General features: G+C 37.3%; 1 protein-coding gene across 3 annotated transcripts; it reads right to left on the reverse strand.

Moving 5' to 3' along the window:
- Window positions 1–949: 949 nt before the first annotated feature.
- ikzf2 (IKAROS family zinc finger 2) lies at window positions 950–25,980 on the reverse strand. 3 transcript variants are annotated; one of them, XM_012878232.3, is made up of 8 exons: window positions 25,086–25,980; window positions 21,947–21,993; window positions 15,818–15,919; window positions 12,454–12,645; window positions 8,931–9,098; window positions 4,651–4,779; window positions 3,318–3,449; window positions 950–2,463 (listed from the first exon to the last, which is right to left on the reverse strand). In XM_012878232.3, exons 1-8 carry the CDS (start codon window positions 25,217–25,219, stop codon window positions 1,655–1,657), a joined length of 1,713 nt encoding a protein of 570 aa, XP_012733686.2. In that variant the 5' UTR covers window positions 25,220–25,980; the 3' UTR covers window positions 950–1,654. The 3 variants fall into 3 exon arrangements, with proteins under 3 accessions (XP_012733686.2, XP_035995387.1, XP_035995386.1); XM_036139494.1 differs by having other exon boundaries at window positions 25,630–25,978; XM_036139493.1 differs by lacking the exon at window positions 25,086–25,980 and adding an exon at window positions 24,162–25,065.
- Window positions 25,981–26,869: the final 889 nt, after the last annotated feature.

Consider the following 26,869-nt stretch of genomic DNA (forward strand, 5'->3'; position numbering starts at 1 on the left):
GCATTCTTTACTTGATACGTTTGGGTCTCAACCTTGTAAGTGCATGTGTCCAAAATGGCTGTTTTCACCTTTTTTAGCATAAGCACAATTACTGAATGATGTATTACTCGATACAATAATAAATTTTACCCATTTTGAGTTAAGCAGACCAAGAAAAGGTGTTTTTCAAACACTGATTGTCCTTGCAGATATATATATATATATATATATATATATATATATATATATATATATATATATATATATATATATATATATATATGTTTTAAGATGTGAAGTTTTACATTGTGATACAAGCTGTTATTCTTTGTGATCACAAATGGGTAAACATAAACAAAGTTTTAGTTTTACATTTTTTTCATATTTGATACGATAAAACCATAAACTCCCAGGCCAAAAGAAAAGAACAAGGCCTCATCTTGCATTAGTACAATACAAGTGTCTATGATGTGGCTGCCCATAACAGAGTTGGTGTTTTCCCTCAAAATATGGTAAAAAAAATGCGACAAACAAAAGCTAATTGTTATTCAGATCCAAACTTCTCAACATTTTAGATATGTTTCTATTGTTTAGCTAAATTTGTTTTGTGGGCTTAACTAAAATATGACTTATTTGAGATACAGCTCCTCTTACAGTTATTATGATGATCGTAGAAGCACTACGAAGCACTTTGCATCGTCATTGTACTGAAATGTGCTATACACATAAATTTGCCTTGCCTTGCCTTATGTATTTTTGACCATAAATATAAGGAGAAACTATTTTAAGATAAACTGAAAAACACTTTTAGTTTTTGTTATTGGTCTCTAATGAAAACATCCCATTACCAAAACAGCCATGGATTAATGTAGATTGAAACTGACACACCGTAATTTAAAGAATATCCTGAAGCTTAATATGATGTCAATAATATGTGTGTATATATATATATATATATATATATTGTGTGTGTGTGTGTGTATAGTCAAATAAATAAATGAAAAAAATATATATCACTTTGAAAGTCCACTGTATAATTTAGAAATTACAAAATGATTGTAAAACTAGTTTGACCCATTGCATTGCCAGAGGAGCGGATGCTTCCCTTCTTTCTTCCAAGTTCTTCAAACTTTTATTAAATGAAAATAACAATAATAATTTAACTTTAATTTAATGATATCTTTTCATGTATTTTTACCTTTAATTCGTAAAGTCAAATCAGCAATTCACGGATGAATTTGTCCTAAAGTGTTTTCATTCTATACATTTAACTGAGCCTGCACGGTATATGACGATGTCAACGTAATACAGCATTAGCTGCTGATAAAACCTTAAAACTGAAAAGCTCCATGAAACATATTTCCATATAACATTAAAATCATAAACCGGGCAAACACCTTCGTACAGTTGCTGATAAACAAATTATTAGTCAATAAAGAGGAAAAAGAAACAACTTTTGTAATGTAAATGAGTACAAAATATGTCTTTGGCCCATACCTTCATGTGATTGTTCAACAGCTCCAATTTACAACCAGTAGCTTAAATAGAAGTCTTTCATTGTGCTACACTTGTCTACAGTGCCAACGAACTATGCACTTTCACAGGGAAAGACTGGATAGCAAGTTAATGCTCATCTTCTTTCCTTAGTTTCCCAATTGCTTCCGATGTGTCCCTTTTAATGGAAAGTGTGTTCCCCTCGAACTATGTGCGAGGAGAACTCATAGCGGTCTTTGCTTCGGTGCCCACAGATGTTGCACTCCAGGGGATCTCTGTAACCGTGGCAGCCCATGTGGATGGTGTACATGACATGGTCCAGAAAGAGCAGTCGACAGTGCTCACACTGGAAGGCTCGAAGCTCGTGGCCCTCTCGTGCGAACACCCGCACCCCTTCGTGACCCACAGACCGCTCTGTTGCCACTCGCATCATCCCCGTTCCCACTCCTGTCCCACTACTGGGCGACGGATCTATAAGCCGCTCACCAGAGCCCAAAGCTGGACTGCCACGTGACCTGAGGCCTGTAGGTGCATTGGTGTTAAGGTAGCTCTGCATGTCCTGAGGGCTGCTTCGAGCCGAGTCAGCCGAGTCAATGCCGCTGTTGCTTGCTGATTCATCCTGTGATGGCTGAGGTGGCTTGTTCTGCCGAGTTAAGGAAGTAGAGCCGTTTGAAGTGGAATGGCTGGAGAACTCATGGGGCTGGGATGGATGTGGTGGAAGTGTTTCACAGTTTCCTGGACGTTCTGGTTGCGGGCCCAATGGCACAGCATGGTGGTAAATGGGATTGACAACGGGTACAACGTCAGCCATAGACATAGATGGGCCAGGATGGTGGAGCATAGGACGGAGGGTATCTGATCCCAAGTATGTCATGGCATTGTTGATAGCCTGGTCCACCATGTGGTGTGGTATCAATTCAGGGTGATTTTCATACTTCAGGCGCATCTCATGATAGCCTATATCTGGATAGCTGTAGCGAATCTTTTCTCCTGCAAATAACAATGTAGTATTAATGATTTAAAATCAAATTCAACAAGAAATGACGTGAACAGAAAATATATGAATAAATTAAGGGAAAGCATTTATTTAAATGGCAATCTGGAAAGCCCAATGGTATGCAAAAATCTGAGTATGGTTTTAAATTTCCTTTCTAGGGCACCAAACCTGTGTTGTGCTGCTATTTCAGCTCTTGTTTTTCACCTTTTGCGCTGTATGTTGTAGTCTAATGGGGTGGAAACCCCCATCCTTCTGCTATTGCACTGTTTAACCCCTCCAGAACAGGGAAGCGGTAAACTGTTTTCACTTGATAAGAGCAATGTTATAAGTTACAGGTGTATCTAACCACAGAGTGAAAAACATTTCCTTGCCTTTGAGCCCATTGCTTGCTCTAGCTTGCTCAATGTCTTACTTTAATAGTGTGCCAAATAAAAAAAAAAGAAAAGAAAAAAAAATCTCATATATATGACAGAGCTGCTGTGTTAAAAGGATATGATGCAACACAGAGACAATGAAGTGCTATTTCAAAATAAATACTTTTTTAACCAAAAGTTAAATCAGCTTAACAGTTTACCTTATGACAATAAATATTTAAACACATTTCAAGAGTTCTGGCAAAAAACAGTCACACTAAAAGTGGACTTTACACAAAAAGAAAATATTTAAGATCTCAATTTTGCTATGTTAGTACAGAACTCCCTAATGCATATAGGTAAAAAATGTTGGCGCCCAAGCTAATAAAATAAGTGAGCTAATGGAACATAAAAAGATGATATTTTGAAAACAGTTCTTCTGCAAAGCACAGGAATTCATGCAGGTCATCTCTGCACTATATACAAATTCTCACCAACAAATTTTTGAGGTGTAGTGCTCTTCCTCTTGCCAACGTTAGTAGGCAGTCTTTCGATGACAGGTGGCCGATCAAAGGTTGGCCTGCTGCCATGCTCGGCCATGGCCCTTACCTCTTTTGGAACTTCGCCTGAAAAAGTTCAGAAGGAAGGGGTTAAACAGAGGGAAGTTTAGGCGTAAAAGAAATAGGTCACTTTGAATATATATATATATATATATATATATATATATATATATATATATATATATATATATATATATATAAATATATACTGTGATAGACCGGTGACCTGTCCTCTCGGCCATTAACAGCTGGAGACAGGCCCCTCGCGACCCCAACAGGGATAAGCATGTTGGAACATGGATGGATATTTGGAGTATTAAAACTAGTAAGGAAAGGGGTGCTGACAGAGGGGCTAAGACATGTGTCAAAGGGCCACAGGCCAGAGCCGAAACTTGGTCAGATGTGTCCAGCTATATGTATGTATCTATCTCTTTATATATATAAAGAAAAGATACCTAAGGGTAACCTCATTACTCTAATTTCCTGAAAAATAGTATTTATTAGATGGATATAATTAATACATCATTCACAATTTATGTCTTGTAAATATTCTCTTTTACAAATACACAAAACAGACTTAAGCTAAATCCATTACTTAGTTTTCTATATGAGTTGTTGTAGGCTCTGCAAAGAAATCATAATTTATCACAGCTAGAATTACTATGGGTAGGGTCCATTCATACCAGGAAAGTCTCGGGGACTTGGTTCGATTGAGTGGGAAGTGCCCAGAAAAACTATCATACCTTCATTTGAGGTGATTTACTTTCACACTGCACTTTTGAAAAAAAAAAAAAAAAAAAAAAAAAAATCAAACTGCCTGTACAAGGTCATGCAGTTAAACCACCTGCTTGGTTGCTTTCACAGTACAGTGCCTAGTATGAGTAGCAGGGCAGTATGGGAATCCATTATACAATTTAATAAAAAAAAAAACACCTACGTACTTCTAATTTGCCTTTTATTTACGGACATGTGAAACAGTAGTTTCACCAAACATAACATTTGCTCACATTGTTCACCCCTCTTGTTATGTGCTGAAAGTCTTGCTTTCTATTGCTCTTTTGTAACCTGAACGAGTTGCAGACATGTCTAGATGTTAAAAATGTTAAAATACAGACTCCTTGTGAACAGCTTCTTACATTTTTTTTGCTTCGTCTGACTATTTTTTATATAATCATATTTATATTCAGACATCAGTCAGGGCGAATGAAGTTCAACACCTATCAATTCCGGTCACCAGCCAAGTTCTCAATGCGACTCTATCATTTACCTGTATAAGGGCCTGAGTTGGCGCCAGGATCCAAGCTGAGGTAACTGTGGCACCGCTCTTTGTGCTCCTCCAGGGATGTCCGTTGTTTGTAACTCCGTCCACAGAAGTTGCACTTGTGTGGTTTACCAACTAAAATAATGGGGAATCAATGGAGAAAATACTTGTTTCAGTCACAGCTGCACGCAGGGTAAAGTGTGGTGCTGCAACAACAGAGCAGCGCGTAATAGTAAGACAACTTGTGAATTGTTAGTACAAACCAAGAAAAAGTCAGCTTCTGAGGTCATGGAGGTTCCACTACTATTGTGAGGATTCCACACAACTCTTGCTAGACTGAAACGGAGGTTGTGGGCAAAGTCAATAGTTGCGCCATGCAGTCTCTATTTCAAAACGCTTGTGTCTGTGCCACAATAAGTAAACTCCCACTGCTGTGGCAGTGCATGAGTAAATAACGGAGTAGATCATGCATCCCATGATGGTAGGAAAATAACTCCAAACTTAACTGCTACGGAGGTGGCGTGTGATTCATTGTACCACTTTTGTTGTATTCAGTTCATTCAAATGGAAAGAGGAAGACATTCTTGACATCTTTCTCAGTCCACCCATCTACTATGTTTTAACACACATTATTTTTAACCAAAAATGTATTAAATGGTAAGCATATTAAAAAGACAAATACATAATTTGTTTAAATGCTCAGTAGTAAAGCCTTCTTTAAAATTGAGCACAAAAACACAGCATAGAGTGGAATCTCACCAAGGCAAAGACTGCTGAGGCAATAGTTATGTGTCCTCCTGTATTAGGGTATTGACTCATAAGGAGAGTCAGTGAGTAAACTGGAGGCCACATAATTCTACTACTGTGAACCAGACACTATCATTAGCTATACCAGACATTCACTGGTATAGTTCTTACAGCTACTACTAGAAAATGATGTATGGGTGTTCTAGTACTGTGAGAACAGAGAAACCAAGCACGTTTCAGTCTGAGACATGAAGGCAGTAGCACACACACACACAAACACACATAGGCATACTTGGGGGTGGAGACAGAGTCACCTATTGACATAGGAGCCCTTTGTGTTAAACCGTTTACTAAAATAAAAAAAAATTATCTAAAGGAAGTGAGTAAGAACTACATTTTACTCTTACAGTAAATGTAACATTTATTCTTTCCCAGACAAATTGTGTAGATGACGATCTTTCTGTAAAAAAAATAAAAAAATAAAACCCACGTGGTACAAAATGACAAGACCATGCTGTTATTGTTAGTGTGACGTCAGGATGTGATATTCTTTTCCCCTACTGCAGTATAAAATTTTCAGGACCATTACAGACAAGTGTAAAACCTCAGTGGCTGACCACACAGAGTCAGTGCAACATTATTGGTTTAGAATAGTGATAGAGTTAAATGAAACATTTTCATGGAAAATGTTTTCTCTGATGCTTACTGGTTATTAAAATGATGGACGTTTTGCACAGTGTTAAGCCTTAATGTTTAGTGCCATATGCAAAGCAAATTTAGAGTTCTTATTCTTTAATATATATTTACTCCCACACCCATCCACCCACCCACCCGCTCACACACACACACACACACACACACACACACACACACAAAACACAACACAGTACAGATGTCGGAAGGACCTGAAAGATCCAGAGTTAGCTGTTGTTTTTATTTATGGAAATGCCCTCAACTCCAACTTACTTGCCTGATTGCATTTGTCTAATAAATGGGAACTTGCTCCCCTCTCATCACAAAGTGTTCCGTTATTGTTTCACAATGCCGTTCTTACTGACTAAAAAAAGCCACCTTCCAATGTACCAACAATGACATGCAAAAGTATTTCTACCTCTTCAACGTAAATGTTAAAACTGAAGACTTCAAAGTATTTCATTTAGATTTCATGTGAAACACCAACACTAGATAGCTTAATATGGTTGAAAATACGGTTTTCAAAATAATTTACAAATAAAAACAACATTCCCAAATTATTACCCTTCAGAAGTTTCCAATTTGTAATTAAAGCCAACGTTTGTGTAATTTAATCTTATAATTACAGCTCTTAGGCTTCAGAGGTTAGTTAATCAAAACAAGATAAGTCTGGTCTAAAGCTACTGAGAAATTAAAGGGATATATCATGTAAAATCCACTTTTTAGCCCTTAAATGTATTTTGTTGTGCACTTGGAGTCTTTAGGCATACATAAAATTAGCATGAAGACTGTCCAGGGGCTGCATAGATATCTTTATATTATTTTGTGTCATATTTTTCCAAGCCATTCAGGTATCTCTGTTTTCTATTATGTCTTTTGAACAATTACATCATAGCATTTGCTATGGAACTACTGAACAAGGTCATGGACTTCTGGCTTACTAATTTTGGGGATCCGCCATTTTTATTTCTCAGAGCGATCTTGTAGTCCAGGCAGAAGGACGCTAAAGCTACAAGTGGATAAGTGAAATTGTTTGGTTGATCATTACACCGCTCCCCTAGCATACTGCAAAAAATGGCTGGATGGGGTGAAGTGGAAAGCTTTGTGGCCTGGAAGTGTCTCTTTTAAAGACAGTTGCTCACAGGGCAACATGGGGTAAAAAGAGGGAATGTGGGGGTAAATTAACAAGGAATTCAGACCAAAGCACTGCAGTTCCACATTATATAGATCACAACTGAATGATTTCAATGTGAAAAGGAAGAATTGAAAAACATATGTCCCCTTTAAAGTAGTGTTACAATAGAAAACATTAACCAAAGATATGAACATCTCATGGTTTACTATTCAATCCATCGTCCCAAAGTGGAAAGAATAAAACACAAGGACAGACCTTCTGAAACATGGTCATCGACCTAAACCAATAGGCTGGAGAGGGAAAGCATTAAGAGAAGCAGCCAAGAGGCCCATGGCAACCCTAGAGGAGCCACAGAGATCCTCAGCTCAGATGGTAGAACCTAATCTTTTTGCATTCTGGAAAACTGGGCTTTATGGAAGTGGAGTGCCAAGAGAAAAAAAAAACATTGTTGAAAGAAAGCTGGAAGAAGTTATATTTAAAATTCGGTACAAGCCATGAAGTTAGGACAGCCTGTGGAAGGGGGTGCTCTTATGGCCTACATGCAAAATGAACCCCACATATCATCTTAAACATATCCCCATGTTGAGAACATTGTGGTGGCAACATCATGCTGTGGGGATGCTTTTCTTCGGCAGACACAGAAAAGCTGGTCAGGGCTGATGGGATGTTTGGGGCTAAATGCATGCGAATCCAGGTGGAAAACTTGTTAGAGGGTGCAAAAGAACTAACGTCCAGGTAAAGGTTTAACTTCTTGCAGAGCAAGAATGGTTTTGATCAAGGCATATTACCGTCAAAGAACGACCCAGTCAAAGCTCAGAAACTAAATCCACTTTGAGATTTTATGCCAAGAGTTGAAAATGTGTGTTTACTGATGCTTTCTACTAAATCTGACCAAATATGAGCTGTTTGGCAAACATATATTTATCACATAAAATCCTCCCAATAAAAAAAAAAAAACTTGGAAGTTTGTAGATCTAACCTGAGAAAATATGATAAAGTTCAGAAGGTAATACTTTTGCGAGACACTATATAAATCAAACAAACAACAAAAGAAATTACCTATTGGCACACACCCAAAAACAAACTTTGCCTCCATCTTAAAAGAGGACTTTGTATGAGTAATCCCCGGTCCGGGCATCACAGGCAGAAATGACAGTATTGTCTGACCTTGATTTCAAAGACGCAATGGGGGGAGAGCACATCCTCTTATAGGAAAGTGGGTTACAGTTGAGAGAGACTGCTACCACTCCACATGTGTTTCTCAACAGTTTCCTCCGCCTCAAGAAAAGCAACTGAGAAACAGCATGTCCTTGGAACCTAACCACAAAGCACTCGCAGCGATGTCTATAATATGCACATAAAGCAAACACGGGTCTTCAACCTGTAGGTACCTGTGAGTCACACTGATATCTCACAGGAAAATATTTGAGAAACGCAAACAAAACGTCAAAATTAAGCGAATGCTTTTTTGGTTTTCTGAAAGATGCTGGGACAATTCATCTGACTACCACTGTAGTGAACATGTGTGCACATAAACAAAGAGCTAGAATGCAGGGGGAACCTTTAGCATAAGTCTGTCTAAATATAAAACTACAACTTCTTCTTTTTTTTATCTTCATAGCACTTCTGGTGACACAACGTTAGTCCCTTCTACGTAACAGACGTGGTTTGGTTAAAAAAGAGAAGCGCATTGGGTGAGAACAAAGCTTACCAGCGTGAGTACGAAGATGACCAGTGAGGGCATCGCGGCGGCGGCAGGCATAGCTGCAGAAGGGGCACTTGAAGGGTTTTTCGCCTGTGTGCAGCTTAATGTGTCGCAGCAGGTTCCCCTTCTGGGTGAACGACACACCACACTGGTTGCACTGGAAAGGCCTATCACCTGAAGGAAGACAGTACAGGAAGTTCATAGCAGACTGATAGTGGATGACTGTTATTAGCAGTTTTTTTTTTTTTTAACCACGAGAGCATAGATTGTTTCTTTACTCTAAATAGAATAATATACCTTACATCACAGCTGAAAGCTGACCTTGTCTATGTGTAACCAGTGGCAACTGCTTTGTTCCCTCTACATGAGAAGTTAGACATTTCATTATATCATTTGACAATAAACTTAATTTCCAAGTTAGGAAGATTTCTAAAATGAAACACAATAATGTGTTGTAACGCCTTTGAACTTACAGAAAATTGAAAGAAAAGCTTTCAACTTACTTTACCAACCCTAATGGTTATTTTAACACATGTAGAATTTGATTGGAGCAACACACTCAACTAATATCATAGATAGCTCATATCAACTTATTATCTGAATCATTAAAACTAATTTGTATATTATTTGTGTCTTTAAATAGGTTGCATACCTCACAAAATGACCTTTATGGAAGAATGGCAAGAAGAAACAGATTGTAGAAAGATATTTACAGTTGTCACAAGTCATGTTGAGGAAACAGACATCATGTGGAAGAAGATGCTCTGGTCAGATGACACCAAAACTGACCAGTTTGGCCTGCACACAAAATTATATGTGCAGCATGAAAGTAACACAGCAGATCTCTACGAACGCAGCACCCCCATTGTGAAAACTAATGGTGGCAGTACTCTGCTGCAGGGAATCTTGTCTTTTAGGAAGGACAGTGAAGCTGGTCAGAGTTGACGTGAAGATGGATGGAGCCAAGTACAGGGGTAACTGTGAGAGAACCTGTTAGAAGCCACAAAAGACTTGAGGCTGGTGTGTGCGTTCAACTTCCAAAAGGGCAATGACACTGATCATACAACGGAAACTACAGTAAAATGGTTTTGATCAAAGTATATTCATTTAGTAATATCGCCCAGTCAAAGCCAATATCTAAATCAAATGGAGAATCTCTAGCAAGACTTGATTATAGAGGTTCACAAATACTTTACATTTGCACTGACTAAGCTTGACCAAAGGAACAATGGGCAAATGATCTCTATCACAAGATGTGCAATGCTGGTAAAGAATCCCCTGATAAATTTGTCAGATTTTCAATAGTGAAACATTTTGAACACATTGCATCATCCATGTTCCACTTCAAAATTAGGCACTAGGACCCTCACAACAGCTGTACCATTACAGACGGCGTTTTGAGCAGCATAGTCACTGCAATGTTACCTCTACTATATGCTACTATCAGTATCAATAAAGCTCTCTGTTTTTTCATTGCCTGTCTGCAAGTTTTACTTTTGTATGAAGCGGACATCGGATTTCAAATTTATTTAAATTTCCTCAATGCAAAAAGCTTTTTCAGGAAAAACAGTCAAGGTCATGCTTTTGTTCTTGGGTTTATAAAACAGTTTCAAACCAATAAAAACTAAGCAATGTAGGTTATTATTATACATTTTTATACAATACTATTCAATTCAATTCAATTTTATTTGTATAGCACCAATTCATGAAACATGTCATCTCAAGGCACTTTCCAAAGTCAATATACTGTATATATGTAAAAAGTACCTCTGACATTCTATCACGGTTAAGCTAACAGCATCATTCCAAGAACACTTAAAAACAGAAGCACTTCCTGTTCTATTCATTCTCAATTTCAACACTGATTTATTTATTTACTACACTTTGCCTTGTTGATTATATGGCAATTTGTACCTGGAGCTTGAAAATCTTTACTATTTGAGAACATAGGTTTTAAATCTGGATTTACAAAATGTTTTTCTAATATTAAAAATTCTCTATCTCAAAGTGAGGTGAAGGAAACTCTCAAAAGACATATTATTTTGCAATATACACTCATGTAAAGTGACAGCATGAAGACATGGATAAGCAAATCTCAACTGACTCATCCCAAACATATAAAGCACTTTTTGATTCATTCAGAAGTTTAACATTAAGAGGTTTTTACTCCGTTGTTTAGAGTGCAAAAATAATAAAAAGCAACCTTTTTGCTGCTTTGTGCATGCTGAATTAATAATTAACACATTAGGACAATGTTGTTAATGAAAAGGTATTCATATCTAACAGGTTTAAATATAAATAACAACTGTAAATGTGGTAATTTAGCTTTAGGATAAACAGTGTGTGTTTGTAATACTAACCCACATCTATGCAGTGCAGGAGTGCATAATATTTTGTGGATTTGCTGGGAAAATGTTTATTTTAGTTAATAGAGAGTTGAGACTTGACATGCACTTGCCCATCAAAGTCTTGAAAATAACTTGTATATATATATATATATATATATATATATACACTCACTGGCCATTTTGTGATGGCTACTTCCAGCAGGATAACGTGCCATGTCATAAAGCACAAATCTTCTCAGACTTCCTGAACATGACAATGAGTTCACTGGCCTCCACAATCACCAGCTCTTTGGGATGTGGTGGAACAGGAGATTGGCGTCATGAATGTGCAGCCGACAAATCTGCAGTATCTGCGTGATGCTATCATGTCAATATGGACTAAACTCTCTGATGAATGTTTCCAGTACCTTGTTGAATCTATGCCACGAAGGATTAAGGCAGTTCGGAATGCAAAAGGGGTCCAACCCAGTACTACCAAGGTGTACCAATGAAAGTGGCCGGTGAGTGTTTATATATATATATATATATATATATATATATATATATATATATATATATATATATATATATATATATATATATATATAACCATCAACTTTATTCAAGTTGGTACCCCAGGCTGGGTTACTAAAGTGTTATCATTCCAAAAAAGGTAAAAAACAAAGGAACAAATGGTCATTTGGAATGACCATGACCTGGATGACTGAGAATCTTCACCAGCATAAAGTGTTATCACTTTCAATCAGAAGCTTAGACATAGAAAACTTGACAGGATCCATTCATTGACCGGCCTATGTTTTGCATGGCCAGTTTATTGGTAATGTGACTGTTTTGCTTTAGCTGTAAATCTTTTGATCTAAAGCCAGTTGGAAAAAGAGAAATCGGATCCAAGTGCGATGACAGTCAGAGGAGTCACGGTGTCAGTTGGAAACAGGTTACGGAAGATTCCAAGGATTTTTTTTTTTCCTTGCTAATCGTTTCAACACAAAACTGTTGTGTTTGAAAAAGAAAAGCTCCACCCACTATCGAGGAAAAAAAAATAAAATAGAAGACATCTGACTCACTGTCACATTGACACATTTACAAAATCTCCAGCCGAAACCTAAAGATCTCTATAGAAATGTCTTAATCATACCCACCTCCCTATATACCCTTTGATGATATTTAGATATAATGCATACCATTTTGTTGTCGAATCCCTGCATCCGATGGTGCATTTGGCTCAGACAACCCATCCTGTGCATTGTGTGGGCTGCTAGTCATAGATTCCTCCGGTGTTGCTACCTCATCTCCGGCGTGGCCTAATTCATCAGGTGCTAGGCAGGTTTTGTCACCATCTTCAACCAGATCTTCCTCTTGCTTTATGGCCACTTCTGTGAAAAGTTTAAATATGTGATTCTCTTAACATGCTGAGACAGTAATATACATGTGTGTTCATGCAATATTCACAAGAATCATTAATCTCATCTCTGAACAGACTGGCCTTTCTATTGCCTAACGTAAAATGTTCATTTGAGTTTGGTTTATTAGGTCTGAATTGTTTCAAACAGCAGGATTAACGTGAAAGTCTACTTTTTTTTGCAGTTGTAATAACAAAATAATGTCATATGTCAAAATGTACAGTAAATGTTCGAGGGGGCATAATCTTAGTAGTTAAAGTAAGATACAGGATCAGGATGGACTGACAAAGAATGAAGAAGACTGAAAAAGAAAAACAGAACAGGATGGTCTGGTTTCAAGCTGTCCCTGAGGAGAAAGGGAGTGTCAGAGGCACATTTCTGGCTGCTTGCTGACTACCAATGGGAGATACAATGGAAGACAAGGGTAAAACAATTGTGCAATACAGTTAGTACCTGTGTGTGCGCACGTGCGTGTGTGTGTGTGTGTGTGTTTGTGTGTGTGTTTGTGCGCGGATGTAGGCAAAACACTTCGAGATGTTTTGGGTTATTACAGCTTGTATTAACATGTATTTATGAAGACATTTATTATTGTCCAAGAGATGTTTAGTGTTTTTTGTTAATCCTGATGAAAACTTTTTATTTTTACTTTGAACCATCTTTACTCAGAAGAGTTTTTTTGTATGCAAAACCTGCTGCAATTCACTGATCAGAAATTATATAGCTTTTGAGTGGAGTCAACTCAGCAAGTCAAGCTAAAAACTTGGGACAATCCAGTCACAACCCAAATCTGTAAAGCAAACTAAATTGCTGTTTCACGCGAAATGTGATCCTGCACCCCTTCCTTGTTTTCCTACACAGTTTTTAGGAACATTACATCTGTTTTATTGCTCCAGTTCATTGTTTTGTTTCACTTTCATGGGGTAGAGAAACATTTCCACAGAGATATGATATCTCTCTAGAAATCTATACACACACACGCACACACACATTATATATATATATATATATATATTTATATATATTTTAGTTTTTCTAAAGAAAATGGAACCAACTGACTTTTCCTTGTGTTACATAACTTGATGATCTGTCTCATCATGCAGGCTAGACTGTTACCAAGTTCCAGTTACCAAGTTCCGCTTAAACTGAGGATTTTTTTTTCTCAGATCAGTATTACAAGTGTTGTCACTGTTTTAAAATTAACATAAAAGAGACCCCACATTTTGTCAATAAAAAAAAAAAAAAAACTTGAACACACTCCAACCGCACCTTACTGAGCCTGACGATCCTGTTTTGGGATTTACATGGGAAATAATCACAGCGCAAGTCTGACTGATTGTTGTTTCATTAAATCCTTCCATTTGACTGCTTTCATCGACTGGCCACTCTTCTTTTAAAGCAAAATTCATTGAAAACTTTGAGCTCAGCAAACAGAAATGTACAAATCACAAATGGATTCTATTGTTATAGACTGTGGAAATTTGTTTCATTAAGAAGTAGCCTGCTTCAAGCCACAACTGTACGTTTCACTTATCCTAGTGCCCAAGTTGAAACTGAGCCTTTTCTTTGACAGCTGTATCCTGGCAACACGGACAAGACCTAAACGTCCTTGCTATTCAGCTCTGTGTGTCTACCTCTGTCTCTCCATTGTAGGAGACTCGAATGTACAGAGTGGTCAGGAGAGGAAATTATTTTTATCTCATTAGTTGTGACAAAAGAGGCAAGATAAAATTAACATAAATGTTTATTCTTCTTTTAGGTACATTATGGTGTTGTTAATATTTTGCATGAGTTTCTCATCATTTCTCATCATTTATCTGCAAAGGACAGGAAGGGAGATCATTATTGATGGAGCGGTTGACTGACAGCAGCAAAACATTATGAAGACACATGAAAGAAGACATTCTGTCACCCTTGCCATCCAATCTGTCATCCACCCCAAAGGCTGTAATTTTACTCTTCTACTCTTCAGTAGATAGAGGGCAGAATAGATAATTGTCACAGATGCTCTGTTCCAGCTTGCACATTTGGCATTGAAACCTTCTTTCCTTTTTTATTCATGTATTGCTGTCAGTGTGTACATATTATTTTGTAACAACACTTCAAACTTCAAAACATGTTAGGCAGCATACAAAATTACAGAAACAGAGCATATCCCTGAGAAATCACTTTCCCAGCTAGCCTCCATGCCTCCCACAGATCTGTGGGGAAAAAACACTATTAGATTTCTTCAGTCGCTTCATTTTGCTTTGTTTCCCCTTTTCTTGATTTGCTTTTTCACTGTGACGCTGCTTGAGATAATCTGGGTTTTCTAGTCAGTAGATTTACAGGAACCAAGTAACACGTCGGACTTCTGGGTTTAGTATGGTACATTTTCGCACAAAAGCTCTTTCCATAGATTATACTGAGGCCATGCTCACTTGTAAGTTTAGTATTTGTTTGCATGGTATAAATTATTATATTTATCATCTGAGACAACATCCACTGTGACACATTTTAGTTATGTGGAGTTTTGTGTAAAGTCCTTCACTCTAACTCTTTATTTTATTCTAACTATAAATAATTTCCAGAGCGTAATTAGTCATTATCTAAATGGACCAAATTTTGTGCAAAATATTTTATAAATTTCAATATCTCATTATGGTCCAATGGGGAGACAATGCAACATAATTTCATTAGGACTGTTTTCAAGCCTTTTTTTTGTTGTTGTTAATTATGACAATTTTCCAATTCCTGTATATGCAGGGGAAAAATGTGGTGCTAAAAATAAATCCTTCTTCCAATTGTGTTGGTCTGTCATGTACAACCCCTATAAATGCATATAGGTTTGAAGCTGAATCATGAAATAAAGTGGAAAAGTTCAAAGGGTAAAATTACCTTTGAGAGGTACCATACAGTATACCGTTGCACAATTCGTGGTTACATGCTAGGCCCCTGTTAAACCATCAACGACAGCTATTCTCTACCATGATATTAATTTAATTTTTTTTTTTTAAACAATGCAAGCTGATATTCTGGTTGTCCAGTCAAAATTATTGCATATCAAAAATTACAGTTTTTTTGGTTTTTGAGGGATAAACCTAATTCTTATTGTGCAGTGGCTCTGGAAAAATGGGGTAATTTATATACATATTGGCTGATAACTCACCATTGGGGGAATTAGGACCCTGGGGAACTGCTGGTACATTAGGTGATGACATATCCACTAACATTCTCGAGTCCTCCTTACCGGAAGAGCATTGGCCGTTACCTGGGAAACAAAGAGACAGCAATTTTACTGAGCGCTGAAATAATGCAAACGTTTGACAAAAAAAAAAAAAAAAAAAAAGACATTGGTGCGTTGTGAAGAAAAAAAAGCATTTTATATATTAAAGTGAAAATTCAGGGTCTTAGAAAAAGGGCCTGCATTGATACTGAACACATTTATGATGAATCCTTACAGAAGCTTAAAATAGAGTATTCAAAAGGAAGAGATTTCTATATAATGAGTTCCCTTAAACAATTCCTTTCCATTCAGTTTTGTGAAAACAAATAAAGAAAAAAGCATGTAAAAAGGGCAATGACACTGATCATGTAAACTGCCTATATAATAACTAGTTAGCAAACACTTTCACCGACAATAGAAAATAAAATCCTGCCTCCCTTTCCCTCAAATATTCCCCACTCTCACTAGATCGTCCTCAGAGCACAACCTGTGTGGCGAGCGTGCACTCCACTCACCAGGATGCCTAGCGTACATAAGTATACTGTTTTTATGCAACAATGCAGTCCTGATGTCCATCAAATAGAGATCAGATTGCATCCTCTCAGCAGTCTGTACAGAACCCTGGCTATGGATAGCTCAGTGTCCACTCAGAGGGAGAGCACACCAATCCCTTATCCCCTTACATCCCGGCCCCGTCAGGGTCACTTGAACAATGCAGTGGCAAGAGGTGAACACCATGTCTGACCCAGGTGTCAGATCCCAAAGGAAACATGGCTAGCAATCATTTCAAACCCACAGACAGATATACAAAAAATTTAATAATACAACAAGAAAAGTAAAGATATGTCAAATAAAGCAGTAATGCTTCTGAAAATGTGTTTTGTATTATTTTGTTGGAACTGGCCTATTGCTGAAATTATTCATCCTGCAACAATAAAAAAGAATCTGTGCTAAGTTGTCACTCATAATGACAGCTTATCTTCGTTGACAACCTCTCTGTTGTATCGGTGCACTCTAGCGACAGCTTCGCTGAGTGGGGCTTACTGGGAGACGTCCATGATACAATCCCTCAGCCTGAGCTCGGGTTGCACAGGTTGGGGTTGGAGGAAATCTCAGGTGACCAACCCTAGCTATCCCTTGGCAATGCTGTCCTAGAGAGTGGCCCGGGAGTGGCCCAGATTTGTCAAGATGGATTTTCCATTAGCTTTTGGTAACAAATGCTGACAGATGCTTTTAGCAATGACTTGCTAAGGTCCACACAGTGCCTTGCAAAACCATTCACTCCCCTTGCCGTTTTACCCATTTTGTTACACTCCTACTTAACCTGTAATTTAAATATTTTATAAACTTACTTTATGTGGATCTGCACAAAATGGACTAGGCTGGTAAAGTGAAATAAGAAAAATATGTATATTTTAAAAAAACTACATAGAGAAAACTGAAAATTGGCATGTGCATGTATCCGCCCAGTTTTCTATGAAGCCCTAAAAGGTTCTGGTGCAACCAATCACCTTCAAAAGTCACATGATTACTAAAATAAAGTCAACCTGTTTGCAATCTAAGTGTCACATGATCTGTTAGTATAAACACACCTTTGCTAAAAGGCTCCAGAAGCTACAACATTACTAAGCAGGAGGCATCGCAAAATGAAGACTAAGGAGCTCTCCAAACAAGACAGGGACAAAGTTGTTGAGAAGTATAAGTCTGCGTTAGGGTACAAAAGAATATCCAAAATCTGCAATATTCCCCAAGAGTACCATCAAATCTATCATCTTCAAATGAAAAGGACATGTTACCACAACAGACCTGCCAAAAGAGAAGGCAGCTCACATAGACACATTATTTAGAGAGGCAGCACAGAGACCAAAGGTAACCCTGAAGGAGTTGCAGAGCCATAAAACATTAAAGTATGAAATATGTATGGGGCAAACACTTGTTCAAAACACAGCAAAAATGTTAACTGCTTCATTGCTTGTTTTGTAGATGTAGATGGGATTTCAAAAAATGTGAGAAACCACAAGCTTAAAGTTTCATGGACTGACTCGAAAGCTTGCGTTGGTGTCCAGCATTTGTTGAGTCAAACTTATATGAGCCATAAGATTAGAATAACAAAGAGATAAGACTTGCTAGGGAAAAGGTTATTTGAGTAATGCACTAAATTTGGAGGATTTCATGTGCAAACGGAAAGGAAACATTGTACACACGCGAAACTTGTGGGTGTAATTTTTGCTGACTTCATTACTGACACCAAATAGTAAGTCCAGTCATCCTTTCACCTGCCTAACAGGAGTAAAAGCAGCTAATTCTTTTAAAAATCATGTGTCTTTACAAGTATGTGTAGGAAGCACTTTTACATTATGGAAATAAACCCAGATTAAGCCAGGTCACGCCACATCTGCTCAGAAAATGTGCGGAAAATGGCTCAAAACCACCAACAGCATGTCTGCAAGAACACCATCTGATTCTTTTCCGTAGCAACAAGGGCATCCACTCTGCTTGAATAAAGAAGTTGTTTTGTTCTTTTTGGAACATACTGAATCTGTGTACAAGCGTAGACCTAGAAACCTCTTATCGGCCACCTAAAAATGTAACATATTATTAAACAGGTCATGTTGTGTTTTTTCGGGTATTTCCCTTTATCACTGTGTCATAAATAGATTGTGCACCTGTAAAAGACGAGCAATTATAAAACCCAAAGTCCACATCAAAGGGCATTGGTATTTTGTCATGTAGTGATTCCTAAACAGTTCAGCTGCCGATCCACAAAATAATATTGAAAAACACATTGTGAACCCTACCACTGGTTTAGAATGAACACATTTCGACTAAGTCATTTAAATAATAATGGTGACATGAAAACAGCATTAACAGACAAGTTATTGGTTGTATCTATTGGTAAGGTCTATTTTTTATATCTTTGCACATTTATAGCATATGTATGCTTTAGCACTTTCTATTTTTTTTTATTATTTTATTTAATTTCTGAAGAGGATCTCAAAACCTCACACTTGATTCCCTAAGTTGACTCCCAACTAAAAACTTTGGGAGCCCCGGTTGTGGAGAGGCTCGGCAACTACTGTAGAAAATTCAGGCTCTTCTTCATTTCTGTAATTACGTCAACCCATTTTGGTAACCGGCCTCCTGAGCCACATTTGCTACTTGTCAAAAGCATAATTAGTGTTCACGGGAGCCACTCCTTTTTTATATGTGTATGTAGTCAAGTAAATTATGCATGTATTAGGTTCCAAAAGATTAAAGTATACTAATTTCTCCAAAACACAAATTAGAGAGTGAGTAATTCCCATCGCTAACAGGAATTAAAAAAAGGAACAAAATAAACACATGAGACCATGAGATAATCAAGGTAGGAGAATGATTCTTCATGTGATAAATTGTAATTGTGAGCGTGTGAAAGTGTAGCACAGGAGTAGAAATTTAAGAAAAAGGTACGAGTTTCAGGGAGAGCATGACAACAGGGGCCGAGAACAAGGACGACAGAATGATTAGGACATGACAAAAGTAGAGCTTTGGAAGATCAATTTAAAAGAAAATGGTTACACATTAAAGGTGTCTTGTTTTGATTATCCCGCAGATTTATATTGCTGTTAAAAGCACAGCTTTTAACATTAATATAAAGTTTTGACAAAGAAAAATCTATTAAGCCAGCCATAGTTCGTTCAAGCATATAGAAATCTTTATGCTTTTTTTTTTCCTTCTTCCTTTTATCTGCATGTACTTCTTCCATCCGGCCTATAATGCCATCAGAAATTGAAACCAAAAATGGTGAGTCCCATAGATAAATATTCACTGTCTGGTCGCATGTCTCATACCACTACCCTGAGTCACAGATACTGTTACCATCACTTACATAAAGATCAAATAAACACACAAATTTCCACGCTGGTGACCTTGCATGAGTTTGATTCGATTCTTGAAACCCCATACATTACATTTCACAAAGTATCAGGATGGATCGACCAATCAGTTGATTGTTACATACAGTAAATGTAACATGTTACTGGACATTTTACCGAATTGTTCCAGTAAATAAATTGTTCCATACTGTATATGTTTTACTGTTGTACAAATTAATTTCTTCCCTACACTTCAATGAAACTTTAAGAGTTTAAACAGGTAATTAGGACATTTGTGTTGCCCCCATGAAACTGTGATTAAAACAATTACCCAAACTTGTTCCTTTTTTGTGTGTGTCTCTTGTCCTGCTATTAATAGCAAATAGTATGAGGGTCTGGCTCATACTATCAGTGTAAGGGAAAAATTGTTTTTGTACATTTACAGCGGATTAGTTATCTTTCCTTGTAAAAAGAAAAACTCATTAATTCAGGTTATGGGTTCAATCTCTAGTTTATATTGCAATCTAGAACTCTACTTTTTTTATTAGACGAACACGTCATTGGATCATCATTATTAATAATACCTCTAACTTCATTCAAAAGCTAGCTACAAACTTAGAGTGATAATGATGTTGTCAATCAGATCCGAAACGTGTGTTTGTTTTCAGAAATTCAACTCTTTAGCATCTTTTTTGAATTCATGTCATTAAATGAGAGCCTTGAAATTAACTGTTTATTTTAACCTCTAAATTGTTCTTGTTTTACTATTCTCTAAGATTCAAATTATTGCATTGTTTATTGTTCCCAGGAAGAGAAGAAAAAACACAAAAAATGTTGCAAAAAAAAAATGTTTCTACTCTTGGTTCCATGTCATCATAAATAAATTACTGTAGACTGCATGGCGTCTCAGATGTAACTCCAAAAAGAGAATGGATTTACTAAATAATCGTTATCATCACTTGTATTATTATTACAGAAAATACCACAAATTTTTGTGATAAAATTATATGTGTATACCGCCCATCATTATGGTTTACCAGTAAAACACAGTGCTAAATTAAGTCCAAAAACAAATCATTAAGACAGACGTGCAATAAATGTACCATTGAAGATAATTAAGTTCAGATAATAACCTAATGAGAATCTGAAATCAGAACTTAGAACCCAACTTTGGATATTGATAACTAGCTTGGTTTTCTTTATATTAACCAGAGAGAAAACTTTCGTGAAATATATCGTACAACTCATGGCTGTATACAGATCTAATATTTGGGATCAGTTTCAATGGTCAAACTGCTGCCAATACACCTAAATCTAAAATAAAAAAAATTAACAAATTGTTTATATATTTATGTTTTTGGGGTTCTCTATTTTGTTAACTTTTTACATGGTTAATATAAAAGAGAGACTTAGCTACAGTTAGACACTTGTTTCATATCGGAGACAACAACAAGGAAAGTTGGCACTCATAACTCTCTGGATTTAATGTAAATCTATATAAAACTCTGCATGAATACGGGTATAGGTGTGTAGCAAAACAGTAGTGATGTAGCATAAAGTGTCACGTATGATATATTTCATTTTATAAGCATAATGAGAATCTAAAATAATGGGCTCCTTATAAAGCTATAGTATGATACAACATCATGGGAACTGTTACGTGTTCCATGTTTTGAAGCCAACCCACAGGTTGATGAAGACAGGAAGAGGCTCCATTTGTCCTTCCACCTCCACTGCCCTGCCAAGTGTTCCTACAAGCACAAAACCCCAACGGAGACCCAAATATTCCTACTGATTTAATCAACAGAATGCAAACTGCTTTTAAAAGAAAACAGACTCCAAAGCAAAATACGAAGGGGATGGGGTGATGAAGAAGGAGGGGGGGGGGGGGGGGGAGACAAATTCAGAGATCTACCCAAAGGAAACCAACATAGGGCAATGGAGTACCACAAAGCGCATATCCAGCATCTGCTGCATTCAACAGGATGTGCTAATGCATCATTTTCTCTACCTTTAGGGCTGAACAGGAAAAAGCCTGCACTTAGGGGAAAATCCCTCAAAATGTTTGTCGTGTTGTGATTGCAAATATTTTTTGCTCTTATTTGCAAATCGGCAATGGTTTAGACCACCCTGCATCACCGACAAGACTAATTTGGATCAAATCAAACACAATCTTTGCATGTTTAGCAATATTTGTGAAAATGGTTTACAGACTTACTTGCAGAATAGTCTTTGGAAGTTTCCATTTCCATTTCTTCGGGGGTACTGTAAGATATAAAATAAACAGTAGTGGAATATTCAATTTTAACAGACTGTTTTTTTTGCACAAATGTGTTTGTCCTATACCCAAATTTATTTTTCAAGAAGGAATTTATTTTCTGCTCGTGATGCAAACATTACGTACATCATTCATTCATACGTAGTTTAATTTCTTTAAAAAAAAAAATTCAATTAGATTATGTATGTCTTTATAGTCCCTCTTCACGACAAAAGTAATCTTAAGGCACATCGGTTCATTTTCAGAAAAATATAATGAAAGCAATCCAACACAATCCAACTACATACATTCTAATTCAGTCCAGGGAGTAAAGATGGACTAAGATCTAAACCTTCAAAGGCATTTGAACACAATTACAAAGTCGGCCTTCTGTCACCTGAAGAACATTTCCAGGATTAAAGGACTAATGTTTCAGCAGGATCTTGAAAAACTAACCCATGCATTTATCTTTACTCAAATTTATTACTGCAACGGTGCCTTCACAGGTCTGCCAAAAAGGTCGAGTGGATCCGTGTCCTCACTAAGACTAAGAAAGTAGAGCACATCAACCCAGTTCTAAAGTCCTTCCACTGGCTCCCTGTATCTCAGAGAATAAACTTTAAATTGATCCTGTTAGTCCATAGATCCCTGAATGGCTTAGCACCTAAATACATCTCAGACTTGTTATCAGTGTATCAACCCTCCAGACAACTCAGGTCTTCTGGCTCAAATCTACTCTGCATTCCCACAACCAGAACCAAACATGGAGAAGCAGCATATAGTTCTTATGCTCCACTTATCTGGAACAAACTCCAAGAAGACTGTAAAAGTGCTGAAACCCTGAGTTCCGTTAAATCAAGATTAAAAACACATTTGCTTAGAGTTGCCTTTCAATGTCAATGTTGAGGTTTGTAGTTCAACGTGTCTTATAGCTTAACTTGCTGCTACTATTCAGCTTTTCTTATGTTCTGTTCATGTACAGCATTTTGAATTGTTATTCTTGTTACTGAAATGTGCTTTTACAAATAAACGTGCCTGCCTTATAAAACTATGCAGCTGATTTAGCAGTAGATACATAATTTCTTGTGATTTAAAGGGCACAGTATTAAGCTTCTTCATTTGTTGTGGTAGAGAGGCAGTCATGCATCTGATTGACGTCTGGGATTAAAATACAGATGAAGACACAGTCGACTATTCAAATATGGGTAACTGGCTACAAAACAGGAAGGGAAAAAAACACCCTGTTTTTTTGAGGGGGGGTATATAATTCTTAAATAACGTTGGGTTAAAGGAAGTCATAAACTCTTTTGACTTTAATTCCGACATGTTGTGCCCAGCTGGTATCTAGTAGTAACACATATTGTTATTGGTTTACATTTACAATAAAAGACATGATGAATTGAACTGGTTGGGAGTATACAGAATTATTTATCTAGTTTTGAAATGTAATATTAAAAAAATAGCTTGTAGAATTTATTATTACAAAAAAGTCTGTAAATCTGTCAAAAATAGTTATAGATATAGACAGCGACTGGTTTTTAGTAATAGATTAAAGTAAAAAGTTGGTGTTACGTAACGACTTTGTCAGCTTTCACAAAACAGAAAACATAGATGAATGCCTTGATCAGAATTTTCGCATACAAGTATCAAAAGAATACTTTTGTGGCCTCCATAGCCAATTTGTATCACATCACTGTATTACTGGAGTCTTTGAAGGATGTAAAAAACTTAACCCTTTATTAAATTGAAGAACAACATGACGACATCTAAGTCAGCAGTTAATGATTCACATCTTACACATTATCTCACTTTTGTGATGGGAGTCTCGTGTTTGACACAGTTACAGCCATTTGTCATTTTCCTATACTTTGAGCAAGTTTCACATGAAGAGCGAAGCTGTATAGTGAAAGCACAAATTTGCCAAACAAATAGTTTCATATTCGCTGTATTCGTACATGAAACGCGTATTTGACGGGAAAACTGAAAGTTTAATGCTGAAGAAAGCAATACATAATAAAGAATTGGGTTCCCAGGGTTACATTCAAATAAGTGGCCCCACTGTGTAAAAAAATGTGTTAGTAATTCAGTGAAAGATGGAGGGAGGGGTGGTGGTAACTTGTCTCCACCTCCCTCCACAGGAATAAAAATAAGATTAAATGTTAAAATCCAACTTTACCTAATTTATCCAGTGAGGTTTCAGGATGATACGGAAACTTTTTCTCCAGATCAACATGTAACAATCAGATGATGAAGAAGAAAAAAAAAAGACCAAAAAATAAAAATAAAAAAATACTTCTAACGCTCAAGTTCAGAAAGGCAGCACAAAAGTTGAGGAGGTGCGCATCTGCAGTCTACAGGTGACTGTCGCTGTGTGAGAGCCTCTAAAGCGCTTGCCCCCTCCTCCCTGTCGAGTTTTCCACTTTAAAAAACGACACCGACGTCGTCCTATCGATATGTAGGCTACTTTCAACTGGGCTCCAACTTCAGCAGAGTGTTTGAAAAAAAAAAAACATCTGACGCGGCTTATTATGACCGAGCGGTTACATGGTGAACGTCTGCAGCAGGAACAAAGAGAGGGGAAGACTCAACAAGTTGGTAAAGGGAGCGAAAGAGAGAGGGATGGATCAAACTGGATCCACCGGTTCCTAAGGAATTAGCCATAGCGACAGGGAGCAGCCAAGCTATTTTCAACAATCGAGACGCTGGAAATCCGTGGGCAGGCAATGCTGAAAAGCTGCTGTGGAGATGTGACTCAAGGTCGAACCGGTAGAGTCGCACGCATTTTAATTGCTCCTAAAGAGAGTGGGGATATAATGCGTTGTAGCCTAACGGCAACATAACTCATAAGCACCACTGTTGGAAACATCAAAGCGACTAAAAAAAAAAAAAAGCAAATGACTTCCCCACCACACTAGAATAAACATGAGCAACTTTCCATTTTTCATTGTAGACTACATAGGCCTATAACACTTTTGGCAACATTTCCGAGTTAGGTCTGAATTATTCAAAATCAATAATCGCACCGGCAAGAAACGAATTAAGCATACAGTTATTTGAACGATGTTTAAACATGGAACATTAAAGGACGGAGCTTATTTACCTGCAGACACGCTCATCAGCTACCAGACAGCGTATAAGGCCACTTTTGTTGCCATTGAGATAACGCGTGTTTCCCCGGCTAAATGTTGTTTTTTTAATTTTCTCTCTCTGTCTCTCTTCCTGTGATTCCTGCATGACTTGGGAGCTGACTGACAGCGGCAGTTCAACAGGTTATCCGATCGCCGCTTTCTTACAGCACAGCCAGTCTGGTTTTTCTATTCATCACACAAACGCTCCTTGTCTGCCTTTTTTGCTGCAGACATGCGCCGCCAGCAGCTCTCGAGCGTCTGCGGCCAATAACACAGTCGCAAGATAGACACTGAATGGACAGTCGAGCAGAGACTCCGTTTAAAGCAGGAAACCGAGGCACGCACATATTGTCTCTGGCTTCAATTGTGTTTTTTTTTTTTTTTTTTTTTTGGTATCATTATCATTTGTTTACCTTAAACCAGGAGGAGTTTTTTTTTTTTTTTATATCCCCGTGGACCTGCACTCTGATCCAAATTGACTATCTAGATTAGAATTTATTCTTGTCCGATACTCGCCATGCAGCCCGGACCGAGAGGTAGTTGGTTCCGCAGCGGCAACAGCAGAAGCAGCAACAGTTTTTAAATCCACCACTTCCTCCTCCATCTCTTCGCTCGGTGGCCGCGCGCCTCGCTATTCTGGGATGTTTGACACATAGAAACGGATCACCCAGCGTGGACAGCCTGCCTCTCCGCTCCACTCGCCTATCGATCAGGTTTCAAGTGGGATCGTCTCTGAGAACCTTTTTATTTATTTATTTATTTATTTATTTATTTATTTATTTATTTATTCATGCATTGCATAAAATAACCCTTTTAAGATCCGATTCTGCCCCAAGAGCTGGTAAATTGATGTTAAACTGTTATTGTAAGCAACAATGGAAAATAAAATAAAGATAATAAAAGAAATAACATACTGTGTCGAAAATCGTCTACACTTTAAAACTTGGGATAATTTAAGGGGGGGATAATGATATGTTTGTCAATTTTAATTTTTTTTTTTTTGTAGTATGATGACAAATATACCGGGATGTCTTCCTTATGTGTCATCAGAATTAAGAATTACCCCAATATGTCATACATTTTGTTTTATTCCTCAAGGTGTAGACCATGGATCACCAGCCTTTTTGAAACTGAGAGCTACTTTGTTGGTACTGTGTCATATGGAGGGCTGCCTGTGCTGACCTTTGAACTACAAGAGTTCAAGCTCACCTTAACTTTACGTAATATAAGTATGTTTTCTATTATTTTCGTCATTTGTACATCTATGTTAATACAAATATGATTAAAAAAGGGAGGGCAAATGAATAAAATAGCGTTTTAAATGTAGCTCACAGAAGGGTTGTGCTATTTTTTTGAACAGGCTTGTGGGCACCACTTATTGGGGGCAACCTGGTGCCCACGGGCACCATGTTGGTGACACCTGGTGTAGACCAACTTTTTTGTAAAAACAAACAAACAAAAACAATGAGTATGCTACAGGTACCAGACAAGTGTCGTGAGAAAGTATTTGCTCTTGTACAGAGTGTCTCCTCTTCTTTCCATCATACTTTAACAATAAAGACAACCCCCACCCCCTACACTCTATAAACTTTTCACATTCATGCTAGATTTCTGCCAGACCTGTCCCTTAAATAAAACCTACAATCATAGAGTCCTTTAGAAAACAACACATCATGCCTTTAAATAAAAAAATTAAAAAAATTAAAAAAGACAATGACATCTATTCACCTGGAAAGGGTGACAAAATTATTTGTAA

This window comes from Fundulus heteroclitus, chromosome 7 (genome assembly GCF_011125445.2).
Source record: "Fundulus heteroclitus isolate FHET01 chromosome 7, MU-UCD_Fhet_4.1, whole genome shotgun sequence".
Classification (NCBI taxonomy): Eukaryota; Metazoa; Chordata; class Actinopteri; order Cyprinodontiformes; family Fundulidae; genus Fundulus; species Fundulus heteroclitus.